Source organism: Chiloscyllium plagiosum, chromosome 17 (assembly GCF_004010195.1).
Source record: "Chiloscyllium plagiosum isolate BGI_BamShark_2017 chromosome 17, ASM401019v2, whole genome shotgun sequence".
In the NCBI taxonomy this organism is placed as follows: Eukaryota; Metazoa; Chordata; class Chondrichthyes; order Orectolobiformes; family Hemiscylliidae; genus Chiloscyllium; species Chiloscyllium plagiosum.
Genome location: NC_057726.1, coordinates 68257543 through 68283584, shown reverse-complemented (window position 1 = coordinate 68283584; position 26042 = coordinate 68257543). Strand labels below are relative to the sequence as shown.

Here is a 26042-nt window from a genome sequence, read left to right as displayed (position 1 = left end):
CGGTAATAGCAGGAACAGGGTCCCTGTGATGGTAATGGCAGGAACAGGGTCACCGTGGGGACGGTAATAGCAGGAACAGTGTCCCCGTGGGGACGGTAATAGAAGGAACAGGGTCCCCGTGATGGTTATAGCAGGAACAGGGTCACCGTGGGGACGGTAATAGCAGGAACAGTGTCCCCTTGGGGACAATAATAGCAGGAACAGGGTCCCCATGACGGCAATAGCAGGAGTAGGGTCCCCATGACGGTAAAAGCAGGGACAGGGTCCCCGAGGCGGTAACAGCAGGAACAGGGTCCCTGTGACGGCAATAGCAGGAACAGGATCCCCATGACGGCAATAGCAGGAGTAGGGTCCCCTGGGGACGGAAATAGCAGGAACAGGGTCCCTGTGGTGACGGTGATAACAGGAACAGGGTCATCTAGGGACAGTAATTGCAGGAACAGGGTCCCCGTGGTGATGGTAATAGCAGGAACAGGGTCCCTGTGACGGCAATAGCAGGAACAGGGTCCCCATGGTGGTAATAGTAGGAACAGGGTCCCCGAGGCGGTAATAGCAGGAACAGGGTTCCTGTGGTGGCAATAACAGCAACAGGGTCCCCGGTGGTGGCAATAACAGGAACAGGGTCCCTATGGTGACGGCAATAGCAGGAACAGGGTCCCTATGGTGACGGCAATAGCAGGAACAGGGTCCCTGTGGTGACGGCAATAGCAGGAACAGGGTCATCTGGGGATGGTAATAGCAGGAGCAGGATCCCTGTGGCGACGGCAATAGTAGGAATAGGGTCCCCGTGACGGTAACAACAGGAACAGGGTCCCTGTGATGGTAATAGCAGGAACCATGTCACCGTGGCGGAAATAGAAGGAACAGGGTCCCTGAGATGGTAATGGCAGGAACAGGGTCCCCGTGATGGTAATAGCAGGAACAGGGTCACGGTGACGGTAATAGCAGGAACAGGGTCCCGGTGACGGTAATAGCAGGAACAGGGTCTCCGTGATGGTAATGGCAGGAACAGGGTCTCCGTGATGGTAATGGCAGGAACAGGGTCACCGTGGGGACAGTAATAGAAGGAACAGGGTCCCCGTGGGGACGGCAATAGCAGGAACAGGGTCATCTGGGGACGGCAATAGCAGGAATAGGGTCCCCATGACGGTAATAGCAGGAACAGGGTCCCTGTGGTGGCAATGGTGGGAACAGGGTCCCCTGGGGACGGCAATAACAGGAACAGGGTCTTAGTGGTGGTTATAGCAGTACCAGGGTCCCGTGATGGTAATAGCAGGAACAGCATCCCCGTGGGGACGGTAAGAGCAGGAACAGTGTCATCATGCTGATGACAATAGCAGGAACGGGGTCCCCGTGACGGTTACAGCAGGAATGGGGCCCTATGGAGACGGTATTGGCAGGAACAGGGTCCCTGTGGGGACGGTAATAGCAGGAACAGGGTTCCCTGGGGACGGCAATAACACAAACAGGGTCCCCGTGGTGGTGGTTATAGCAGGAACAGTATCCCTGTGGGGACGGTAATAGCAGGAACAGGGTGCCAAGAAGTAATAGCAGGAACAGGGTCCCTTTGATGATATTAACAGGAACAGGGTCCCTGTGGCGGTAATAGCAGGAACAGGGTCCCCGTGGTGACGGTAATAGCAGAAACAGGGTCCCCGTGATGATAATACCAGGAACAGGGTCCCCATAGCGGTAATAGTCGGAACAGGGTCCCCATGATGGTAATAGCAGGAATAGGGACCCCGTGGTGGAAATAGTGGGAACAGGGTACCCATGATGATAATACCAGGAACAGGGACCCCATAGCGGTAATAGCTGGAACAGGGTCCCCGTGGTGACGGTAATAGCGGGAACAGGGTCCCCATGGTGACGGTAATAGCGGGAACAGGATTCTGTGGGGTTGGTAATAGCAGGAACAGAGTCCCGGTGGTGACGGTAATAGCAGGAGCAGTGTCCCCCTGGGGACGGTAATAGCAGGAACAGAGTCCCCGTGGGGACAATAATAGCAGGAACAGGGTCCCAGTGACGGCTATTGCAGGAACAGGGTCCCCGTGGGGACAGTAATAGCAGGAACAGGGTCCCAGTGGCGGTAATAGTAGGAACAGGGACCCCGTGACGGTTATAGCAGGAACAGTGTCCCCATGGTGACGGTAATAGCAGGAACAGGGTCCCCATGGTGACGGTAATAGCAGGAACAGGGTCCCCATGACGGTAATAGCAGGAACAGGGTCATCTGGGGACGGTAATAGCAGGAACAGGATCCCCATGACGGTAAGAGCAGGAACAGGATCCCTGTGGTGACGGCAATAGCAGGAACAGGATCCCCATGACGGCAATAGCAGGAGTAGGGTCCCCATGACAGTAATAGCAGGAACAGGGTCCCCGAGGCGGTAACAGCAGGAACAGGGTTCCCGTGGCGGCAATAGCAGGAACCATGGTCGCCGTGGGGGTAATAGCAGGAACAGGGTCCCCGCTGGCAGCAATAACAGGAACAGTGTCCACTGGGGACGGCAATAGCAGGAACAGGGTCCTTGTGGTGACGGCAATAACAGGAACAGTGTCCACTGGGGACGGTAATAGCAGGAACAGGGTCCCCGTGGTGATGGTAATAGCAGGAACAGGGTCCCCGAGGCGGTAATAGCAGGAACAGGGTCCCCGGTGGCGGTAATAGCAGGATCAGGGTCCCCGTGTTGATGGTAATAACAGGAACAGGGTTTCCTGTGGTGACGGCAATAGCAGGAACAGGGTCCCTGTGGTGACGGCAATAGCAGGAACAGGGTCATCTGGGGATGGTAATAGCAGGAGCAGGATCCCTGTGCCGACGGCAATAGTAGGAATAGGGTCCCCGTGACGGTAACAACAGGAACAGGGTCCCCGAGGCGGTAACTGCAGGAACAGGGTCCCCGTGATGGTAATAGCAGGAACAGGGTCCCCGTGATGGTAATGGCAGGAACAGGGTCACCGTGGGGACGGTAATAGCAGGAACAGGGTCACCGTGGCGCGGTAATAGCAGGAACAGGGTCCCTGTGATGGTAATGGCAGGAACAGGGTCACCGTGGCGACGGTAATAGCAGGAACAGGGTCCCTGTGATGGTAATGGCTGGAACAGGGTCCCCGTGGTGACGGTAATAGCGGGAACAGGGTCCCCGTGGTGACGGTAGGGAACAGGGTCCCCGTGGTGACGGTAGGGAACAGGGTCCCCGTGGTGACGGTAATAACGGGAACAGAATCCTGTGGGGTTGGTAATATTAGGAACAGAGTCCCGGTGGTGACGGCAATAGCAGGAACAGGGTCCCGGTGGTGACGGCAACAGCCGAAACAGGGTCCCCGAGGCGGTAACAGCAGGAACAGGGTCCCTGTGATGGTAATAGTAGAAACAGGGTCCCTGTGATGGTAATAGCAGGAACCATGTCACCGTGGCGGAAAAAGAAGGAACAGGGTCCCCGAGATGGTAATAGCAGGAACAGGGTCCCTGTGATGGTAATGGCAGGAACAGGGTCACCGTGGGGACGGTAATAGCAGGAACAGGGTCCCGGTGACGGTAATAGCAGGAACAGGGTCCCCGTAATGGTAATGGCAGGAACAGGGTCCCTGTGATGGTAATAGCAGGAACAGTGTCCCCGCGCGGACAATAATAGCAGGAACAGGGTCCCTATGGTGACGGCAATAGCAGGAGTAGGGTCCCCATGACGGTAAAACAGGGTCCCCGTGGCGGCAACAGCAGGAACAGGGTCCCTGTGACGGTAATAGCAGGAACAGGGTCCCCGGTGGCGGCAATAACAGGAACAGGGTCCCTGTGGTGACGGCAATAGCAGGAACAGGGTCCCTGTGGTTCCGGCAATAGCAGGAACAGGGTCCCTGTGGTGACGGCAATAGCAGGAACAGGGTCATTTGGGGATGGTAATAGCAGGAGCAGGATCCTTGTGGCGACGGCAATAGTAGGAATAGGGTCCCCGTGACGGTAACAACAGGAACCGGGTCCCCGAACCGGTAACAGCAGGAACAGGGTCACTGTGATGGTAATAGCAGGAACCATGTCATCGTGGCGGAAATAGAAGGAACAGGGTCCCCGAGATGGTAATAGCAGGAACAGGGTCCCCGTTATGGTAATGGCAGGAACAGGGTCACTGTGGGGACGGTAATAGCAGGAACAGGGTCCCGGTGACGGTAATAGCAGGAACAGGGTCCCGGTGACGGTGATAGTAGGAACAGGGTTCATGTGGTGGTAATAGCAGGAACAGGGTCCCTGTGACGGTAATAGCAGGAACCATGGTCGCCGTGGCGGAAATAGGGTCCCCAGTGGCGGCAATAACAGGAACAGGGTCCCCTGGGGACGGTAATAGCAGGAACAGGGTCCCTCTGGTGACGGCAATAGCAGGAACAGGGTCATCTGGGGATGGTAATAGCAGGAGCAGGATCCCTGTGGCGACGGCAATAGTAGGAATAGGGTCCCCGTGACGGTAACAGCAGGAACAGGGTCCCTGTGATGGTAATATCAGGAACAGGGTCCCCGCGATGGTAATGGCAGGAACTGGGTCACCGTGGGGATGGTAAAAGCAGGAACAGGGTCCCGGTGACGGTAATGGCAGGAACAGGGTCACCGTGGGGACGGTAATAGCAGGAACAGGGTCCCTGTGATGGTAATGGCAGGAACAGTGTCCCTGTGGGGACGGTAATAGAAGGAACAGGGTCCCCGTGGCGGCAGTGGCGGGAACAGGGTCCCGGTGACGGTAATAGCGAGAACAGGGTTCCCGTGGCAGCAATAGCGGGAACAGGGTCCCCGTGGCGGCAATAGCGGGAACAGGGTCCCCTGGGGACAGCAATAACAGGAACACGGTCCTAGTGGTGGTTATAGCAGTACCAGGGTCCCGTGATGGTAACAGCAGGAACAGCGTCCCCGTGGGGACGGTAATAGCAGGAAGTGTCCCCGTGGGGACGGTAATAGCAGGAACAGTGTCACCATGGTGATGACAATAGTAGGAACGGGGTCCCCGTGACGGTTACAGCAGGAATGGGGCCCTATGGAGACGGTATTGGCAGGTACAGGGTCCCTGTGGGGACGGTAATAGCAGGAACAGGGTCCCCTGGGGATGGCAATAACACGAACAGGGTCCCCGTGGTGGTGGTTATAGCAGGAACAGTGTCCCCGTGGTCACGGTAATAGCAGGAACAGGGTGCCATGACAGTAATAGCAGGAACAGGGTCCCTGTGGCGGAAATAGCAGGAACAGGGTCGCCGTGGCGGAAATAGCAGGAACAGGGTCGCCGTGGCAGAAATAGCAGGAACAGAATCCCCGAGGCGGTGGTAATAGCAGGAATAGGGTCCCCATGGTGACGGTAAACAGCAGGAACAGGGTCCCGGTGACGGTAATAGCTGAAATCACGGTCGCCTTGGCGGTAATAGCAGGAACAGGGTCCCCGTGGTGACGGTAATAGCAGAAACAGGGTCCCCGTGATGATAATACCAGGAACAGGGTCCCCATAGCGGTAATAGTGGGAACAGGGTCACCATGATGGTAATAGTGGGAACAGGGTCCCCGTGGCGGAAAAAGTGGGAACAGGGTCCCCATGATGGTAATAGCAGGAACAGGGTCCCCGTGGCGGTAATAGTGGGAACAGGGGCCCCGTGGTGACGGTAATAGCGGGAACAGGGTCCCCGTGGTGACGGTAATAGTGGGAACAGGGTCCCCGTAATGGTAATGGCAGGAACAGGGTCACCGTGGGGACGGTAATAGAAGGAACAGGGTCCCCATGATGGTTATAGCAGGAACAGGGTCACCGTGGGGATGGTAATAGCAGGAACAGTGTCCCCGTGGGGACAGTAATAGCAGGAACAGGGTCCCCATGATGGTAACAGCACGAACAGGATCCCTGTGGTGACGGCAATAGCAGGAACAGGATCCCCATGATGGTAACAGCACGAACAGGATCCCTGTGGTGACGGTAACAGCAGGAACAGGGTCCCCGTGGCGGCAATGGCGGGAACAGGGTCCCCTGGGGACGGCAATAACAGGAACAGGGTCCTAGTGGTGGTTATAGCAGTACCAGGGTCCCGTGATGGTAATAGCAGGAACAGCATCCCCATGGGGACGGTAATAGCAGGAACAGTGTCATCATGCTGATGACAATAGCAGGAACGGGGTCCCCGTGACGGTTACAGCAGGAATGGGGCCCTATGGAGACGGTATTGGCAGGAACAGGGTCCCTGTGGGGACGGTAATAGCAGGAACAGGGTTCCCTGGGGACGGCAATAACACAAACAGGGTCCCCGTGGTGGTGGTTATAGCAGGAACAGTGTCCCCGTGGGGACGGTAATAGCAGGAACAGTGTCCCCGTGGTGACGGTAATAGCAGGAACAGGGTGCCAAGAAGTAATAGCAGGAACAGGGTCCCTTTGATGGTATTAACAGGAACAGGGTCCCTGTGGCGGTAATAGCAGGAACAGTGTCCCCGTGGTAACGGTAATAGCAGGAACTGGGTGCCAAGAAGTAATAGCAGGAACAGGGTCCCTTTGATGGTATTAACAGGAACAGGGTCCCTGTGGCGGTAATAGCAGGAACAGGGTCGCCGTGGCGGAAATAGCAGGAACAGGGTCGCCGTGGCCGAAATAGCAGGAACAGAGTCCCCGAGGCGATGGTAATAGCAGGAATGGGGTCCCCGTGGTGATGGTAAACAGCAGGAACAGGGTGCCTGTGACGGTAATAGCTGAAATCACGGTCGCCTTGGCGGTAATAGCAGGAACAGGGTCCCCGTGGTGACGGTAATAGCAGAAGCAGGGTCCCCGTGATGATAATACCAGGAACAGGGTCCCCATAGCGGTAATAGTCGGAACAGGGTCCCCATGATGGTAATAGCGGGAACAGGGTCCCCGTGGTGGCGGTAATAGTGGGAACAGGGTCCCCGTGGTGACGGTAATAGCGGGAACAGGGTCCCCGTGGTGACGGTAATAGCGGGAACAGGATCCTGTGGGGTTGGTAATAGCAGGAACAGAGTCCCGGTGGTGACGGTAATAACTGGAACAGGGTCCCGTGACGGTTATAGCAGGAACAGTGTCCATGTGGGGACGGTAATAGCAGGAACAGGGTCCCCGTGATGGTAATAGCAGGAATAGTGTCCCCGTTGGGACGGTAATAGCAGGAACAGAGTCCCTGTGGCGACGGCAATAGCAGGAACAGGGTCATCTGGGGACGGTAATAGCAGGCGCAGTGTCCCCGTGGGGATGGTAATAGCAGGAAGTGTCCCCGTGACGGTTATAGCAGGAACAGGGTCCCATGGAGACGGTAATAGCAGGAACAGGGTCCTATGGAGACGTTAATAGCAGAAGCCATGGTCCCCGTGGTGACGGTAATAGCAAGAACAGGGTCCCTGTGGTGACGGTAATAGCAGGAAAGGGGTCCCCGTGACAGTAATAGCAGGAACAGGGTCCCCGTGGTGATGGTAATAACAGGAACAGGGTCCCCGTGGTGGTGGTTATAGCAGGAACAGGGTCCCCGTGACGGCAATAACAGGAACAGTGTCCTCGTGTGGACGATAATAGCAGGAACAGGGTCCCCGTGGCGGCAATGGCAGGAACAGGGTCCCCATGGTGGTGGTTATAGCAGGAACAGGGTCCCGTGACGGTAATAGCAGGAACAGGGTTCCCGTGACGGTAATGGCAGGAACAGGGTCCCCGTGGTGGTGGTTATAGCAGGAACAGGGTCCCCTGGGGACGGCAATAACAGGAACAGTGTCCCCGTGGTTACGGTAATAGCAGGAACAGGGTCCCCCTGGGGACGGTAATAGCAGGAACAGTGTCCCCGTGGTGACGGTAATAGCAGGAACAGGGTCCCCGTGGTGACAGTAATAGCAGGAACAGGGTCCCCTGGGGACGGCAATAACAGGAACAGGGTCCCTGTGGTGACGGTAATAGCAGGAACATGGTCCCCATGGCAATCCTGTTCCTGCTCTCACCGCCAGCCCAGTCTGCCTGCTCTCATTGTGCTTTTATTTAAATTTAATAACATTTTTCCAGGACCTTGAGATTGTGTTCGGATCATCTGGAGTTGGGATAATTGATGTTTGGATAACCAAGGTTGTTCTGTATTTCTCAGGTGGGATACTGTGTGGCAAGTAAGGGAACTTGCAAATGATGATGTTCCCATGGGTCTGGGTGAATTGGCTGCCAATCAAGTAAGCTGCTTATATAAATAAATAAATGAATAAATAAGTAGATACATAGGCAGAGAGAGACAGACAGCTAAATACGATGGATGCTGGAAATCTAATATAAATTCTGAATGCTGGAGAAACTCAACAGGTCTGGCAACATCTGAGGACAGGGAAGCAGTTAATATTTCGTGTCCATTTAAGACTCTTCAGAATGGCTACCTTGTTTCGTGAGTGTGGTTAGAATTGCACTCAATCAGGCAAATAGGAAAGATTCCATCACACTCCTTATGTCTGACATGTATGTGATTAAAAAACAGCTTGGAGAGTTAAGAGATGATTTACTAGTGGTGGTTAATAAATGGAAAAAAAAGTTCAGTTATGAGTAAGCAATTCTGAATATTAAAAGAAATCAAATCACTGGGTAATGCCCTTAACAGGCTTTGCATGTAAATCAATCAAATGGAAAACATTGAGTGATTTATCGGTGATGGCTGCTAGGTAATGGGAAAACAACTTACAGTTGCATGTCAGAGCACTTCTGGCAGTGTAAGGGCTTGTCCTGGGGCTGCTGAGCGGGTTCCGGGAGTGTATGAAGAAGTGAATTGCACACTGGGGGGCTCTGCACGTTGTCAGGTCCCAGGATACATATGAAAGGTCACAGTCATAGAAGGCAGGTCCGGGGCTGGGAATTCCATGGTAAGGAACTTATGTGTTGACTTCTCACGACGTTACTGTGTATAGTTGAGATGTCACAAGTGCAAAGGAATACTTTCCAATAGCCCGAATGAACATAGCTCCAACAATGTTCAAAAACGGAACCAGGATGATGTAATACTTTTATTAAGCACCCAATCACCTATCTTGATTGGTCAGAGCAGTACGTATAGGAGTTGGGAGGTCATGTTTTGGCTTTAGAGGGCATTGGTCAGGCCACTTTTGGAACACTGAATTCAAATCTGGTCTCTCTGCCATAGGAAAGATGTTTGTTAAATTTGAAAGAGTGCAGAAAAGATTTACACAGATTTTGCTGGGGTTGGAGGGTTGAGCTACAGGGAGAGACTAAATAGGCTGGGGCTATTTTCCCTGGATTGTCAGATGTTGAAGGCTTTACCTTACATAAGTATATAAAATCATGAGGGGCATAGATAGGATGAATAGACAAGGTCTTTTTCTGAACATGGGTAGTCCGAAACCAGAGGGTGTAGTTTGAAGGTGAGAGGGGAAAGATTTAAAATGGGCCTAAGAGGAAAACAGAGGGTGGCGTGTGTGTGGAATCAGCTGGTGGAGGCTGGTACAACTATAACATTTAAAAGGCATCTGGATTGGTACGTGAATGGGAGACGTTTAGAGAGATATGGGCCAAATGCTGTCAAATGGAACTAGATTAATTTAGAATATCTGGTCAGCATGGATGAGTTGGACCAAAGGGTCTGCTTCTGTGCTGTACATCTCTATTAAACACTACCAGCACACCAAGGGTTGTTCAGCAGCATCTCCCAAACCCGCAACCTCTATTATTAAGAGGAACAACGGCAGTAAGTAGATAGGAGCACCACTGCTTCCAAGATCCCTTCAAGTTTGGTCCTTCATCCTCACTGGGTCAAAGTTCTTAAATTCTCTTTTTAACAACAGCTGTACCCACAATATGAACCACAGAAGGTCTTGAAGGTGGCCCTCCATCTGCTCAAGGGCAATCAGGGTCAGTCAATAACAGTAACACTTATGTTCCAGGAGTGAAACTAAAATAATTCCAGTTATTCATGCAAGTTGCTTCTGAGTCTTATTTCTTCTGAACGTACCTGGTGCGCAGCATTCAATGACCAGTCCATATGGAATACCGGATGGATGGCTGATTGGGTCACGATCAGTTATATCAATACACAGGAGCTCTTCATGTTTTCCAATCTGATCTGCAGAACAGTCCACTGTAATGGCCTGTTGGGCTCCAGGGAGCACAATTCCATAACCAGGGAAAACTGTGAACATTCCAACCGTCAAACGGGCCTGCGAGAAAGGGAAGAACAAACTGTAAGCTACTGAGCACTGGAGCATGCAAACAACTCAGCACAACGTTTAAAAGTCTCAATCTTGGGATGTTTGTGTTGTTGACAAGATCAGCCTTTGATGACGATCCTTAGAGTTGCCTTAGAAGGTGGTCGTGAGCCATGTTATACACTCACGCAGGCTATGAGGTTTGACCCAGGAACAGTGTTAGAACAGTGAGCTTTTTCAAGTGGAGATAATTTGTGAAATGGAGGGGTCATTTGGTGCTTCTGTTCACATATTGCTTTCTGAGTGATGGATAGGTTTGGAAGGTATGATTGAAGAAGCACAACATTCTACACTGAATGCTATAAGAGGAGGTAGAACCACATTAGTGGACAACCATGTAAATGGCTATGAGTTGTTGCCTTGAAACGTATAGTATCACAAGCTAACTAGATGTGCATTCTAAGATTTGATGGCACCAAGCGGTGCCTTGATAGGGACAGATGTCTCCAAATTTGGAGGCACGGAAATCAAATGGTGAATAATCCTGTGGTATCATCAGATACTTTTAGCAGCTCCTGAAGTCTAGCAATGGCAGAGGCCCTAAATGAGGTAAACTACTGGCTTCCTCAGCCATGACATGAATGGTACAGTCATTTTCACTCTTCTAATTCCTGCTCTCTCAGACAGGGACGATCAGGGCAATGGTGCTTCACAGGAGCGTAATTTACAGAATATGTGACAATCAAATTTGCTCAAACGAGAACAACGCCATCATCTGCAGACTCTCCACAAAAACTGAAAATCTCCCATCTCTGGTGTCATGAGTGAATCTCTCATACAACCTCTTCAGGTTCTTGACATCCTTCCTACTTGTTAAAACCGGAACTCCAACTAAAGCCGAGCCCAACTGGTGTTTTCTAAATTGTTTGCTTTTATACTTAATTCCCCTTTGAATAATGTGTAAAGGTAATATCAAGGACATGAATGTAAGGAAATCAACATCCTGGGCATATCAGATCATCTCTCCATGCAGCTTTATCATATCAATGACTTGTAACAAGCCCTTATAGCACAGCAAATCAGAGCAACACCATTAAAATAGGGAATTTATAAATAAAAGCAGTGGCATTTGCAACGTTGCATAAAGGGGACATGGCAGTGTGTAACTTGACATGAGATTTCCACTACTTCTCGGTGACTTCATCCAAGCACCTCATCCTATTCCAATCCTCTTGAATCTCCTTTCGAAGTTATGCTCACCCCACTCATTGTCTCTCCTGTCTTTTTTTCAGCCTCTGCACTGACCAATTCCTCTCTCCTCTGACTTCAGTCCTTAATAAAGCTTTCCTTCCATGTAAACTCTTCTAACTCATCTGGTACCATTTGAGGGAGAAGGTTGAGCTGGTTGAACTGGATGAATCATGGTAGGAAAAGTCTTGTGGAGCAGTTCAAAGGGTCCGCACCTGCTCCAAGCTTCTAGGTTTCTGTGTTGTACCAAGTATAAATAGTAGCATTGCCCAGTTGGGCTGAGTGATCTGTTTCTGTGCTTTCAATTATTTTAACTGTTGTAACCTCCTCAAGTTTACTATCTATCCTCTCAGTCTCACATACATAATCGTTTCTGACCACTTCCTGGCATCCGGAGAAAGTGAGGATTGTAGATGCTGGAGATCAGAGTGAAGAGTGTGGTGCTGGAAAATCACAGCAGATCAGGCAGCATCCGAGGAGCAGGAGAATTGACGTTTCGAGTATAAGCCCTTCATCAGGAATGAGGCTTGTGGGCCAAGGGGGTTGAGAGATAAATGAGAGGGGCGCCCACACCTCCTCCCTTATTTCCGTCCAAGGCCCAAAAGGAGCCTGCCCCATCCATCAGAGATTTAACTGTATTTCCACACACATCATTAACTGTACCCATTGCTCCTGATGTGGTCTCCTCCACACCGGGGAGCAGGACGCCTACTTGTGGAACACTTCAGACAGCATTGCCAGGACACACGCATGAAACAACCCCACCACCCCATGGCTAAACACTTCCACTACCCAAAGGATATGGAAGTGCTGGGCTTCCTCCATCACCAAATCCTTACCACCTGATGCTTGGAGGAAGAACACCTCCACCTTGGGATCCTCCAACATCTTCCGCCTCGGGATCCTCCAAACACATGGGATCAATGTGGATTTCACCAGTTTCCCAGCTACCTTCCCCCCCAGCCCTAGCCCAAGGCACACCCCACCACTCCCTCCCATTTATCTCTCAGCCCCCTTGGCCCACAAGCCTCATTCCTCAAGCATCGATTCTCCTGTTCCTCGGATGCAGCCTGACTGGCTGTGCTTTTCCAGCACCCCACTCTCTACTTCCTGGCAGCTTGCAATGCCCACAGTTCTCTATCTCAGTTCCTGGAGCAAACTCCTCCCAATCATTTAGGAGCTTAAAACTCACAAATACCTAGCATTAGGCCTTTCATCCACTGTTAACAGTGCTGAAGGCAGCAATCAATTTGTCAGTTAGCTCGACAGCTGGTTCATGAAACAGAGTGATACCAACAGTAAGGGTGCAATTCCCACACCAGCTGAGCTTACCATGAAGAAATGTCCTTCTCATCTTCTCCCCTCACCTTAAGTGTGGTGATGTTCAGGTTAGACCGCCACAAGTCATCTCTTGCTAATAACAAAGGAGGACTATGACTAGATTTTCTTTTACCTCCAATCGGGGAATACTCTTGTCCCTACACAACCTTTACTTTTTCCCATTTTCCATACCTTCTGTCCCTCATGTTCAACAGGTGCAGTTTTAAGCAAATCTGGTCTTCCTGTCCCTTAGGACATCTGGCTGGATCTTATCAGCATTATCAAATCTCACTTTCCTCTGTCTAAGCCACCCAATACTCCAGCATCAACCTTGGGGGCTAAAGACAACCTTTCAGTTTTAAATGCCTTTTTATACCACTGCATCTTTAATTCATCATTCCAACAACTATAGTAAGGTATGGACTTATTCACACAGATGGAGGCCATTCGTACAGCTGTCTCTGCTGCTTCTCTCTAATTATTTATCCGTCAAGTCGCACCCAATTATACTTCATTGCCGTCTGTCCTAGCTTAGACCCACTTAGGACTGAAATTAGGAGAAATTTCAACACCCAGAGAGTGGTGAGTGAGTAAAATTCTCTGCCATAGAAAGTAGTTGAGGCCACAACATTGAATGTTTTCAACAAGTTATATATAGTTCTTAGGGTTAAAGGGGTTATAAAAGTGTGGACAGAAAGCAATAACAAGGTACTGAGTTAGATGATCAACCATGATCATATGGTCTGCGGAGATAGCTCAAAGGGTTGAATGGCCTACTCCTGATCCTATTTGGTATGTTTCTTTTGAATTCATTAAGTCCATGATTCAGTGCTGCCTGTCCTGCTGATCATTAACTGCATTTACTGTTTTGAACGGGAACACTTGCTGTCTTTGCTTAGAAATACACTTGAACACTTGTGCAGCTGTGTTTCTAACCAGATCCTACGTGCCAGTGTTAAAACCTACCTGGGGTGCTTGTTCTTTCTGTTTTGAAACTCCATCAGCTTTATCCTGAGATTTCCCAATCTTTGAAACACCACCACCGCTAGGGAACCCAGAAAAAAGAAAATAGCTACAGTTTCTAAAAATGTTAATAATTTAGTAACGTACAAAATTGTTTCTGAAAACACAGGAAGCAGAGAATGTTACAGCACAAAGGAGACTATTTGACTCATCAAAAGGAGTTATCCAATTAAAATGTTGCTCTCCTCTTTCACCATAGCTCTGAGTCAGAGAGATCATTATAGAGCAACCATAACTCTGCAAATATTTTCTCTTCAGGTGTTTATCCAAATCTGCTTCTCCATCCATGTGGCAGGTCCAGTTGAGTTTTCAGTCAATGACGACTACAAGAATATTGACAAACAATGGCAATACCACTGAATGATAAAGTGGGAGAGGTGGTTTTACTCTCTTGGTGTTACCTATGTGGCTCTGACATTACTGACTACTCAGCAACACAGGGCTGAATGTTATCAAGGTCAGAGCACAAATGGGCTAACACTATACATAGAGATGTGACACTATGACAAAATGGTGCTGGAAGGAGGGAACATTTTAAGAAAGGAACCGATTAACAACTTTTGTGTTCAAATCAGGCGATGACAAGTCTGTCAACATTGATATTGCAGTGGAATTGATCCTACCAATGATTTGTTTTCCAATTAGGTGTTGACAGACCTGTGCTCTGCATTGTCATCACCTTATTTTAATCACAGGAATTGTTTCTTGGCTCCCTTAAATAAATACCTTTATTCTGTTTTACCATCATGCTGTCTTTGCCTCACAATTGTTTTTTTTTCCAAATTAGCTAAAACACCCTCTACAGAAAAAGTCATTTTCCATCAGCTGCTTATTTCTATTTATTGACAATGCTGCAATCAGAACTACTTCAACCTTAGATTTACTGTTCAGCCTAAAAAACAAGTGTGTTGTTGTGCATGCATTTCCTCTTCCCTCATATTTCCTGTGCTAAACACAAAATTCATGGCAGGCTCTCTTACTTCAGCTCATTGTTATTCAAGGCAATAAAAATATGCATTTATTTATCACCTCCAATGTTGTAAAGCCTGCCCCAAAGTACCTCACAAGTGCATTCTCATTCAAAATGTGACATTGAGTCATATGGAGAGATGCTGGGGAAGGTGAAAAAACATTTGATGAAACACATAGGTTTTAAAGTGTGCCTTAAGTGTGAGAGAGGTAAATAGATTTTAATGGAGACTGCTAGAGGCTAGAATTAGAGGGATGCAGAGTTTCCAGAGGGCTATTGGAATGGATCAGATTATAGAAATAGGAAGGGGTGAGGAGGTTGAGGAGTTTAAACACAAGAATAAAAATTGTAAAATTTAAAATTTTGTCAGGGGGCATGTGTGAGGCGAACAGAACTAGCATAGAGCTAGCAGACGTTGGGATGATTTGAAGTTTATGGAGGGGAGGGGGGGGCAGGGGAGGTAGCAATTCACAACTTCAGAATCGTGAAATTTCTCACCTGCTGCAGATCTTCAAATTTTAAATCTATTCTAATTCATTAATTTTGCCAACATTCGACACAACCACAATCAGCTAAGATAAACGTTTAACCCAATTACCTACAGTCAAGAGGAAATGCATGCACAACAACACACTTGTTTTTTAGGCTGAACAGTAAATCTAAGGTTGAAGTAGTTCTGATTGCAGCATTGTCAATAAATAGAAATAAGCAGCTGATGGCGGCACGGTGGCACAGTGGTTAGCACTGCTGCCTCACAGCGCCAGAGATCCGGGTTCAATTCCCGACTCAGGCGACTGACTGTGTGGAGTTTGCACATTCTCCCCGTGTCTGCGTGGGTTTCCTCCGGGTGCTCCGGTTTCCTCCCACAGTCCAAAGATGTGCAGGTCAGGTGAATTGGCCATGCTAAATTGCCCGTAGTGTTAGGTAAGGGGTAAATGTAGGGGTATGGGTGGGTTGCGCTTCGGCGGGGCGGTGTGGACTTGTTGGGCCGAAGGGCCTGTTTCCACACTGTAACTAATCTAATCTAATCTAATCTAATCTAATCTAAACCCTCTCCTGACATCACCCATTCTTGTCACCCAGTTCCACATACCTCCTGATATTACTATGTTCTAATTAAGTGGCAAGTCTTCATGGGTGAAACGAGCCATTCAAACATGGGGCAAGGCTTCAGTTAAGACCAGTCCTCTCTTTGCTCACCACACACTTAGTTTAGGTTATAGGGATCACCAAAGAGTCGTCAGGAACAGAGGTTGCAGCTGCATCCCTTATCTGCAAAGGCAGAGGCACTGAAACTAAAGGTGATGCTCCAACTGCTATACCATCCACTACATGATACTCCCAAGTAACTCAGAACAAATTGTAAAGAGAACAGCTGCTGGATGCACCCAACAACAATTGCAATGATTTCTAGATGGGATATTTGATGGGATGTTGCATACCCTTTCTTTGATTGGCGTGGAATCACAGCAGACATTTTGAAGATGGAGTATCTGAAATCAAATTCACAGTTGTTCTCGAGGATGAATGTACGGCTTTTCCGGTTGCCAAATAACACAATACCAAAGTTAACCTCTCCTGCTGGTAATATCTGATAGGTGGTGAAAATTGCACGAACTGATATTTTGACTGGAATGCTGGCTATAATCTCTCCTCCATCACCCAAAGTGGGCTCAATCACCTGTATTCACAAAGACAAAGCACAACGCTACTCATTTACTTTGTTTTGTAAGTCACGGAATGAAAAATGAAATAAAACACAATGGGCAAGGTGTGGTGATTCATTTATGAGAGTGAGTAATTCTAATTTAGTGACAACAGTGTAGCAATCTCAATGTTTCTTACGCTTTCACTCTCTTGGACATTTAGAACAAAAAGGCACACGAAAGCATGCTGTCAGAACAAGACTGATTTACTCAGGCTCAAGCTGCTGTCTTTGATCTGCAGTCTGAGGCATGTGAGCTGACAGCAGTCAAAGCGGAAGTAGATGAAACAATTGGTCCTAAAGCACTGCGTTGTGGAGGGGAAAATGTTCTGTTTCTTATTTCTCTCCGGTGATTAGGAAAAAGTCCTTAACTGTGATTGGCACAGAACTGGAAGACAGGCAAAGACATCAACAAGAAAGTGAGTGTTCTGTTGCACATTAGCAGCCTATAATTCTCTGGCCGTTCATTTTAAATGAACATTTATCTTCAGACTTTCACATCACTTGCAAAAACATTGCGAAGATTTGGACATCAGGATAAGATTGTGAGGTGAAAATGGGGAATTAGCATAAATGATTAGTGGGAAATGATTTAGTGTCACATTTTGTGGCTGCTACAGTTCTCCCTCAGGGTGATGTCTGGGCTTCCCAGCTGGCAGCTGATGTATCATAGCAAATCCTAATTTAGGACTGTATTGAGTAATACATGTGCTGTTATTACTCATTATCGCCTCAGCTGGCAAGCCAGTAAGAGAGGAACCCAGCAGGTAGTTCTTATGAAGGAGGAGAATGGCTCCAGAAAAGTTATGTATTGTGTGGCTTTACTATGTTTCTTAGCTCCCAGGAACAGATTCCAGTCTGGAGATTGACTGATAGGGCTATCTGGAATACTTGTTTTCTGCCTGCTCATTGGTCTGCTGCTATTGAGGGCTTAAATGGGTATTATGTGGACTTTCATTCAGATGACTGTGGAGTGAGCACAGCCCACAATACACAATTAACTCAAGATCATAACCTGTTGCAGTCCTGTCTTGGCATAGTAACTGGTTCCTTTACAGAACCAAGCAACACAAAATGTTCTAGGCAGAGAACAATACATTGATTGAATCACTAATTCTAAACCTATGAGTGGATGGTCGTGTGTAATGGGTCAAGTTATTCTCAACTAAATTTTAAAAAATGGAGGACAGATAAACTTTAAAGTTGTGCATAGGTATGAGAAAAATAGAAGAAATTAAAATGGCATAAACTGTAATGGTATCTTATGAACCAGGTTACTTTGCTGCCTACCTGATAGGTTATTAATCTCAGAGGATACAGCAGTCATGGCAAACCTGTGCATGACACACAGAACTGCAATAACCAGGAATCAACACCTCAAAACCAATATCTACACCCTTACCAGGCAGCGTAGGATGGGCTCATCTTTGATCTCTGTGGTAGTTTTGCAGTGGAAGTTGATGTAGATATGAGTGGCACGGTCATTGGGAAGGAGGGACCCCTTCAACGGCTGAATGGTGAACAGAGAGTTCAGGTCTGGCATGTCACGTCTTGTGGGTTGCAGAAGGAACCTAAAAGAAGAAAGCATATGATTGGTATGAGCATAAATAAAACCATTGGCAAAACCAGCAAACGGAGAGAACAGGAATTTTCATTTCAGAGGCTGGTGGTCATGTGTGCTCCTCTCAACATTGTAGTGGCTCTGACAACCAGATTTGCTTCACCCATGTCCCCAAACCACTCATTAACTGATCAGTTATTTCCCGACAAATAGGTCCTCCAGGGATTCAAAAGCCTGTTTTCTTTACCTTCCTTTTTCTCCACTCAAAGCGGCATGAATGTTGTTGGCAGATAGTTAGCCATTATCCTCTCATCAGGCAGAATTATCCGAATAAGAAACAGACCTCACATTGCCAAGACGATTTCCATAACAGAAAATGTTGATAAATATTTTCTCATTAACTTGTTCCAAGATGGTATCGCACAACTCTGGAACAGGTGAGACTTGAGCCTATATCTCTGACTCAGAGATATGGACACCATCACTGTACCACAATATCCGACCAGAAAACTTTGCTATCACTCTGTACTCAACAGTGTTCACGTGCACACATTTGGGATTATTTGACTTCAAAAAGCAATTAAATTAGATTATTGGCAGATGACAGACAACATCATATGATCATCTACTTCTCAAAAGCATTCAACAGACATCAATTTAGGAGCTTGTTCCTGAGGAAAACAAAGTCAGAACTTCCTCCTCTTGGAAGTAAGAGAGAGATTCTGAGAAGGGGAAATAATTGAGCAAGTTTGCCCATGGGAGGAATGTGCCCCATTCTTGCCATCTCTGTGATTAAATGCTGTGAGAAATGGATCACAGGCAACTTTTTCAGTCAACAGAAATTAAAGCCATTATATTAATGGTATAATCCAATGCTACTATATGCCAACACATATCAGTGTTTTCAAGAAAAAGAGCAAATAAATACCTGTATCCAATCTCATATTTGCCCTTGTTCTTCAAGGTAATGGTCTGCTTCACGCTATCAATAACCTTGATGACACCAAAATCAATCCCACCATCTGTGCCTATTAGAGAAACGCAAGGATCAAGTGTTAATGCAGCAGAATGTATGGAGCTAATGAAATTGTTGGGGGGTGCTTTTAGCCTGCCTGTCAGTGGAATGCTGGGCTTGGGAATGTCATTAAGCTGCCTCCTGCCCCTGAATAACCTCTTCTAGGACAATTAAAAAGGTGACAACTCCTAATGAAATTAAACATCTTGTTGTGAACGTAGAGCAGTGGAAGGAGTAAGTTGCCTCCTGTGCCAAATGTTACAAGGAACTCTAAACTAGACTGACCATGGTTAATAGTCGAGTGTGGTGCTGGAAAAGCACAGCAGGTCAGGCCGCATCCAAGCAACAGGAGAATCAACATTTTGGGCAAAAACCTTTCATCAGGAACTCCAGCATCTGCAGTCCTCACCTTTGCCTTGACCATGGTTATTAGTAGTTTAGATAAAGGTGAATCAGTAAATGTGATATACGTTGAATCCAAAAGACAATGAGGTTGCCACACAAAATATTCATGCATAAGATTAAAGTTATGGAGTTGAAGGCAATATATTAGCAATATATTATGAATAAAGGATTAGTTAATGGTCAGGAAGCAGAGAATAGGTTTAAATGAGCCTTTTTAAGTTGGTGTGCTGCAACTAGTGGAGTGCTGTTAAGGATAATTTCTGGGACTTCAGTTATCTACAATCTAAATTAATGGCTTAGATAAAGAAGCCAAGAACAATGTATCTAACTTTGCTGATAATACAAAGCTGGGAGAAAATGCAAAATGTGAGAAGGCAGCAAAGAAATATAGACAGGTTAAGTAAATAGACAATGAAGTAGCAGATAGAGTTGACTGTGGGAAATTATGAGTTATTCACTTTGGTTGAAAGAAAAGCATAGTATTTTTAAACATCTTAAATATTTTACATTTGTAAGTACACGTAAAACAGAACATGTTGAAAAAAACCCAGCAGATTTGGCTGAGAGGAACAGAATTAATGTTTCAAGTCAAATTCAACTTTCCTTGGAACTTGTAAATGTTGATGTTCAGAAACACTTGGATGTTCTCATGAAAATAACAGAAAATGAGCATGCAGATTGGCAAGCAAATGTGACAATAAAAAGCATGTTGGCCTTTATTGCAAAGGGCATTGGAATATAAGAACAAATAGGTCTTGCTACAAGTGAATGGAGCTTGGGTGAGACCACAATTGAAGTACTGTGTACAATTTTGGCTTCTATATCTAAGGTAAGCTAGTGGGGACAGTACAGTGATGGTTCGCTGGATTGATCCCTGGAATGAGAAGCTGAGAAAACTGAATTGATACTCTCTGGAGTTTTGAAAAATGAGAGATGAATTGATTGAAACAGTCAACATTGTGAAAAAGTTTGAAGGGTTTTAATTTGTATATACTGGAATCTAAAACAAGGGAACACAATTTAAGGATGAGGGCAAATAATTAGGGCTGGCATAAGATTAAATTTATTCACTCAAAATGATGTGAATGTATAGAATTCTCTATCTCAAGTGATTCTGGATGCTCCATCATTGAACTTATTTAAGATGTGGAGATGCTGGTGTTGGACTGGGGTGGACAAAGTCAGAAATCACAAGTTTTTAGAGCGCTCCTTTCTCATCAGGTGAAATGGAAGGAAGCACACAGACACAGAATATATAGGCATATAAATATAAAGTAATATATATTCTATATATTCTGTGCCTGTATTCTTCTTTCCACTTCACTTGATGATGCAGCAATCCGAAAGCTTGTGATATCAAATTAACCTGTTGGACTGTAACCTGGTGTCATGTGATTTCTGATTTTGAACTTATTTAAGGCTTGGGATAAACAGGTTTTAGGTCTTTCAGGGAATCAAGGGCCATGGAGAGCAGGTGGAAAGTGGAGTTGCAGCACAAGGTCAGCCACAATCATGTTGAATGGTGCAGCAAGCTCAACACCACATTGTTTCCATCCTGTTCCCATCCACCATCTTGTTCCTATTTCTTGAATTCTTAACCAGGTTATTAGATTAGATTAGATTACAGTGTGGAAACAGGCCCTTCAGCCCAACAAGTCCACACCGACCCGCCGAAGCGAAACCCACCCATACCCCTACATTTACCCCTAACCTAACACTACGGGCAATTTAATATGGCCAATTCACCTGACCCTGCACATCTTTGGATGGTGGGCTAGGTGATCTGGATTCTCACCTTTCCCAGAGGTGTGTCATGCCAAAACAAGTTGATTCTCAACAATAAGAACAATATTAATAATTTAAAAATCTGTCTCTATTTTCTGTACTGTTCATGCATTTCATTTTTTTTGTAAAATAAAGAAACAGAACCTTTAATATAGATGAACCCTCTGTGTTAAGAGTTAAAAGTTGAACAGTTGTAGGCCATATCGTGGTTATATCAGTAACTTCCTAAATTGAGGTCTCCATATCATGTAGGGTGAGCATTCAGAACTTATTCAATTCATAAAGGTTTCTGGTCTTTTAAGGTAGTGTACTTCAGCAGTCTCTAAATGCTTTGTAATATAAGCTATTAAAAACTTCTCATTATCTGGTTCTTTGAGGTAAAAATGAGCTCCAGGAAGCTTATGGATGGTAAATTCGCCACTTGTTAAATCACTCCAGGCTTCAAGGTCATGTGGTACATCATCTTTCCCATCGAAGCTACTGGTGGAACACGTGAAGAGCTTGTCCAGGGGTTTTTCATATCTAATTGATTCCACAAGCCTAAGATCTGCTTTTAACACAGGGACAAACATTTGCAGAATGGCTTTATTGGCAAGAATTTCAGATGGGGTACCACCAATAGACGTCATCCATTTCAGAAATTCATCGTCTGGGAGATCTGACTTCTTATGAATGGGATAACGAGCTGGAGAATGTGGTGCTGAAGCACCAGATACAAAAAGGTGTACAGGTTCCAAACCATGATTTTTCTGTATCAATGCTGCTGTAGCAAAACTGAGGTATGCTCCAAAACTGTGACCAAAAAATGCAAAAGGCTTCTCTTTAAGGCAGGGCAGCAAGACGCTGGAAATTTCTTCAATAAGCTGCTCAATGCTTTGTGTAATAGGCTCCTTAGAACGGGTTTCTCTTCCAGGAAGGCGTATAGAGTAAACTTCTATCAAACTGGTAAAGTGTTTTCCCCACTGAGCATAATGAATAGATCCACCTCCAGCCAGGGAAAGCAGATGAGTCTGAAAAGAGCTTCAGGTCTTCGATACAGACAGTTAACTATTTTATCCATTTACAAATCTCATCCGAACAAAGCCCTGGAAATAGCCGGACGGGCTCAGCCTTGTTGAGTGCTGGAACGAGCAGAGGTTGCAGGGTTGCCCAAGCCGAGGCTCTGCAGGGCGGGCAGAACAGAGCGAATCCCCGGGGGGTGGAGGAGGAGGAGGAAGCAGCCAAAATCTGGCTCTCCTAACCCCAGACAGAAAACAATGTTTCCACCTACCCCCCACGCCTCCCCATTTCTGCATTTCCCATTGTTGTTCCAGAATTTCTGCATGTAAGAGATTCTTTTGCTGTTAGTCCCACACAGGAATGTCATCCTATTGGGAGGAGATAGGCTAATATGGAATTCTATCTGTCCTCATGTGTTAAAATAATCTAATGGAGATGCAGGAACATTCAAGGTGACAAAATAGAGGAGGCGGTGGCATAATGATAATGTTGCTGGACTAGTGATTCAGAAGCCAGGCCGTTTTGAGAAGGAAATCTGTTGTCTTAACTTGTTCTGCCATACTATGAATCCAGACCCACAGCAATGTGGTTGAGCTATCTTCTGAAATGGCTCAGATAGCCAATATTTCAAGGGTAAGTAGGGATAGGCAGCGAGGCTCACATGTATAAAGGCAGAATAAATAATGGTGATAAGAGATTATCCCGTTTTTATGAAGATTTTTTTTCCATTGTTTGGATTATCCTGGAGTTCAAAAGCAGGAAACAAAGGAATGAACTTGTAAAGGAATATATGGTATTGAGACCTGAATTAAAAACAAGACTTTTCTCATGCTCACTAGCCCATTGCTGACTCTTTCCTTTCTTGAATCTCCCATTTCCATTTCTGAGGATACGCTGTCCATCAGCTTCCACTACAGACCCACCGACTCCCACAGTTAGCGCGACCATATCCTCTGACATCTGCGTCCCATAAAGAATCCATTCCATTCTTCCAATTTCTTCATCTCTCTGTTACATCTGTTCCAGTCCTGTCACCTTCTAAAGGCTGCCTCTGACATGACAGTCTTTTTCCCCAACTGAAGATCCCCCCCATTGTGATCGACAGGGATCTCTAGTTGTCAATCCCAGCTGCCACAATCCATCTTCCACACTTCTGCCGGCAGGCCTTTCTTTTCCGAGAACAACTTACTTTCTACCCCACTAGTCTTCACATTTAAAGATCATCCTCCACCATTTCCACCACCTCCATCATAATGCCACCAAACACCCTGCGTTTGGCTGTCAATATCCCACAAACTTCCCTCCATGATACACTGGTTCACTCTTCCATCACTCCTAATGCTGCCTTACTCCTCCATGACACCTTCCTAAGCATCACAGAAGGTGTAATACTTGCTTATTCTCTTCCTCCCTTTTATTTGTCCGAAGCCCCAAATATACCTTCCATGAAGCAGCATTTTACTTGTACTTCTTTTAATCAAGTCCACTATATTCACTGTTCATATTGTGGTCTCCTTTACAATAGTGAGATCAAACACAGATTGGGTGATTGCTTTCAGGAACACTTCCACCCTATCTGTAGCAATTACCCTCACCACCAGTTGCTTGCCATTTCAAGTTGCCACCTTGCTCTCATGCTAACATTTCACGGGTCTGCTACAATGTTGCAATGAAGCATAACACAAGCTGGAAGAATGATACTTCATCTTCCATTTATCGCACTTTTAGCCTCGAAATCTCAATATTGAATTCAATAATTTCAGAAACTGACTGATTTATGTCTACTTTACTTACATTCTCTCCTCCCAGCCCTTCCTGTACCTTTGTATTTTGTTTATTTTGCACTTAGGAACAAGGCCTCATTGTCACTCTTTCAAATCTTAATTTACATCCTTTTTTATATCTAATTTTTCTGTCTACTACTAACAATCCCTCTGTGATTTATATTGGGCCTCTCTACTTCCACCAAAAGTATATAAAAGTATATTTTCTAGTACCCTTCAGTTCTGAAGAAGATTCAGACTCGAAACATGAACTCTGCTTCGCTCTCCACAGATGGGGTCAGACCTGCTGAGTTTCTCCAGCAGTCTGTGTGTTTGTTTTGCATTTCCAGCATTGGCAGTATTTTGCTTTTATCAGAACCGGGCTTACCTTTTGGGAAACTGATGTCCAGAGCCACATCATAAGCTTCTGCAAGAACCAGAATGTTTTCTGTCTGAACAATGCCAAGAATATTTTCTGCATCGTAGACCTAGTAGATAGCAAAAGGATTAGATTAGATTACTTACAGTGTGGAAACAGGCCCTTCGGCCCAACAAGTCCACACCACCCCGCCGAAGCGCAACCCACCCATACCCCTACATTTACCCCTTACCTAACACTGCGGGCAATTTAGCATGGCCAATTCACCTGACCTGCACATCTTTGGACTGTGGGAGAAAACCGGAGCACCCGGAGGAAACCCACGCAGACACGGGGAGAACGTGCAAACTCCACACAGTCAGTCGCCTGAGGCGGGTATTGAACCCGGGTCTCTGGCACTGTGAGGCAGCAGTGCTAACCACTCTGCCACCGCGCCGCCCACAATGGTGCAGAACAAATATAAACACAAATTGGGAAAGGGGGATTTCAGTCAAAGTGGGTAAATGGAACTGCGGCACACATCAGCAATGAGGACTCAACTGCAACAATCTGTGTTAAAGCTACTTCACAGGAGACCTCGAACAAAGCTCCCATCCCTGACCACGGTGTCCCTCTAACCATTTACCTTGACAATGGCATCCATTTCTTGTACCCACAGTGAAGGTCTCTGCTGCTTGTCAGGATTCTCATGGGGGTGAGGCTTTGCAAATGAAATGAGGTCACATTCTGCCATTGGGGGTGCGCTGCTGTTCACAGGCATTCACCCAGACTCCACATACAGTGCACTAGCTCATCTTTAGGATTCATGTTTATACTGTATGCCATTTCTCAGATAATTATATTGTTTTGAATTTAGAGTCTTTTGGATGGAAATAACATGTTACACTGCCTGATTACTTATTTTTCTCCTCCCACCTTACCTCTAATCGAATATACTTTCTTAGGTTGACTTGTCGCATGGCTTTGAAGCTCATTTGCACAGAAAATTCACTCTTGGGATCGATGACACCCTGATCCTGAGACAGAGAGAAATCATCACCCAGATTCTCCAACCCAGTGATTCTCCAAGCCACTGGCAGGAGGCAATTATTCCGCATGGTGAGGCTCTTGGTGTCCCTCCTAACGGGAGAAAATAAACTTGCATTTGTAATAAACCTTTTAAACCCTCAGCTCAAATAGTAAAACACAGTTCTGTAGCTCAGTTGGTGAGTGTGTGTCAGAAACGTGGTCATTACTGAAAGCACCCAAAAACAGCAATGTGATAAATAACAGTTTGCTTTATATTTTGGCTGTGGGATAAATGTTGACCAATACACCAGGGAGAGCTCCCCTGCTCTTTCTCCAGAGTTTACATGGGATCTTTCATTTTTACCTGACATGGCAGCCATGATCCTCAATGAAGATTTTACTGATCCACTGACAGTTCAGTAATCTCATATAATTCATTAAAATATCAGCCTGGATTACTGAAGTCCACAAGAGTGGGACATGAATCACCAATATCCTGACACAGAAGTAAAAGTACCTGCAAAGCTACTGCTGTTCAGAAAAATGTAAAAATGTGAGTGAATGGAGTATCACTGTAGATCTGGGGTTCTAGAGGAGAAATGAAAAACAAAGGGTGTTCTTTTCATTGGAGTTCATGAGGTCTTGTTCTAGTGACAACATCGCAAGGAGCAGAGGGTGGCAATGAGGAGAGTATTAAAGGGGGGGCGTGTGGGTAGGAGGGGC

At 46.5% G+C, this 26042-nt stretch overlaps 1 protein-coding gene and 1 pseudogene across 2 annotated transcripts in view; both read right to left on the bottom strand.

The window, feature by feature from the left end:
- Positions 1-26042, bottom strand: part of hydin (HYDIN axonemal central pair apparatus protein) — a 915145-nt gene that overhangs the window by 172523 nt on the left and 716580 nt on the right. For both annotated transcript variants that reach the window (XM_043707374.1, XM_043707375.1), the window contains 7 exons: positions 25232-25430; positions 24321-24420; positions 18894-18993; positions 17807-17975; positions 16142-16380; positions 13673-13751; positions 9946-10150 (listed from right to left, as the gene is read on the bottom strand). In XM_043707374.1, coding sequence (XP_043563309.1) covers positions 9946-10150; positions 13673-13751; positions 16142-16380; positions 17807-17975; positions 18894-18993; positions 24321-24420; positions 25232-25430 — 1091 coding nt within the window. The remainder of the gene's footprint in view (positions 1-9945; positions 10151-13672; positions 13752-16141; positions 16381-17806; positions 17976-18893; positions 18994-24320; positions 24421-25231; positions 25431-26042) is intronic.
- On the bottom strand, positions 21301-22349 carry LOC122558601 (annotated as a pseudogene).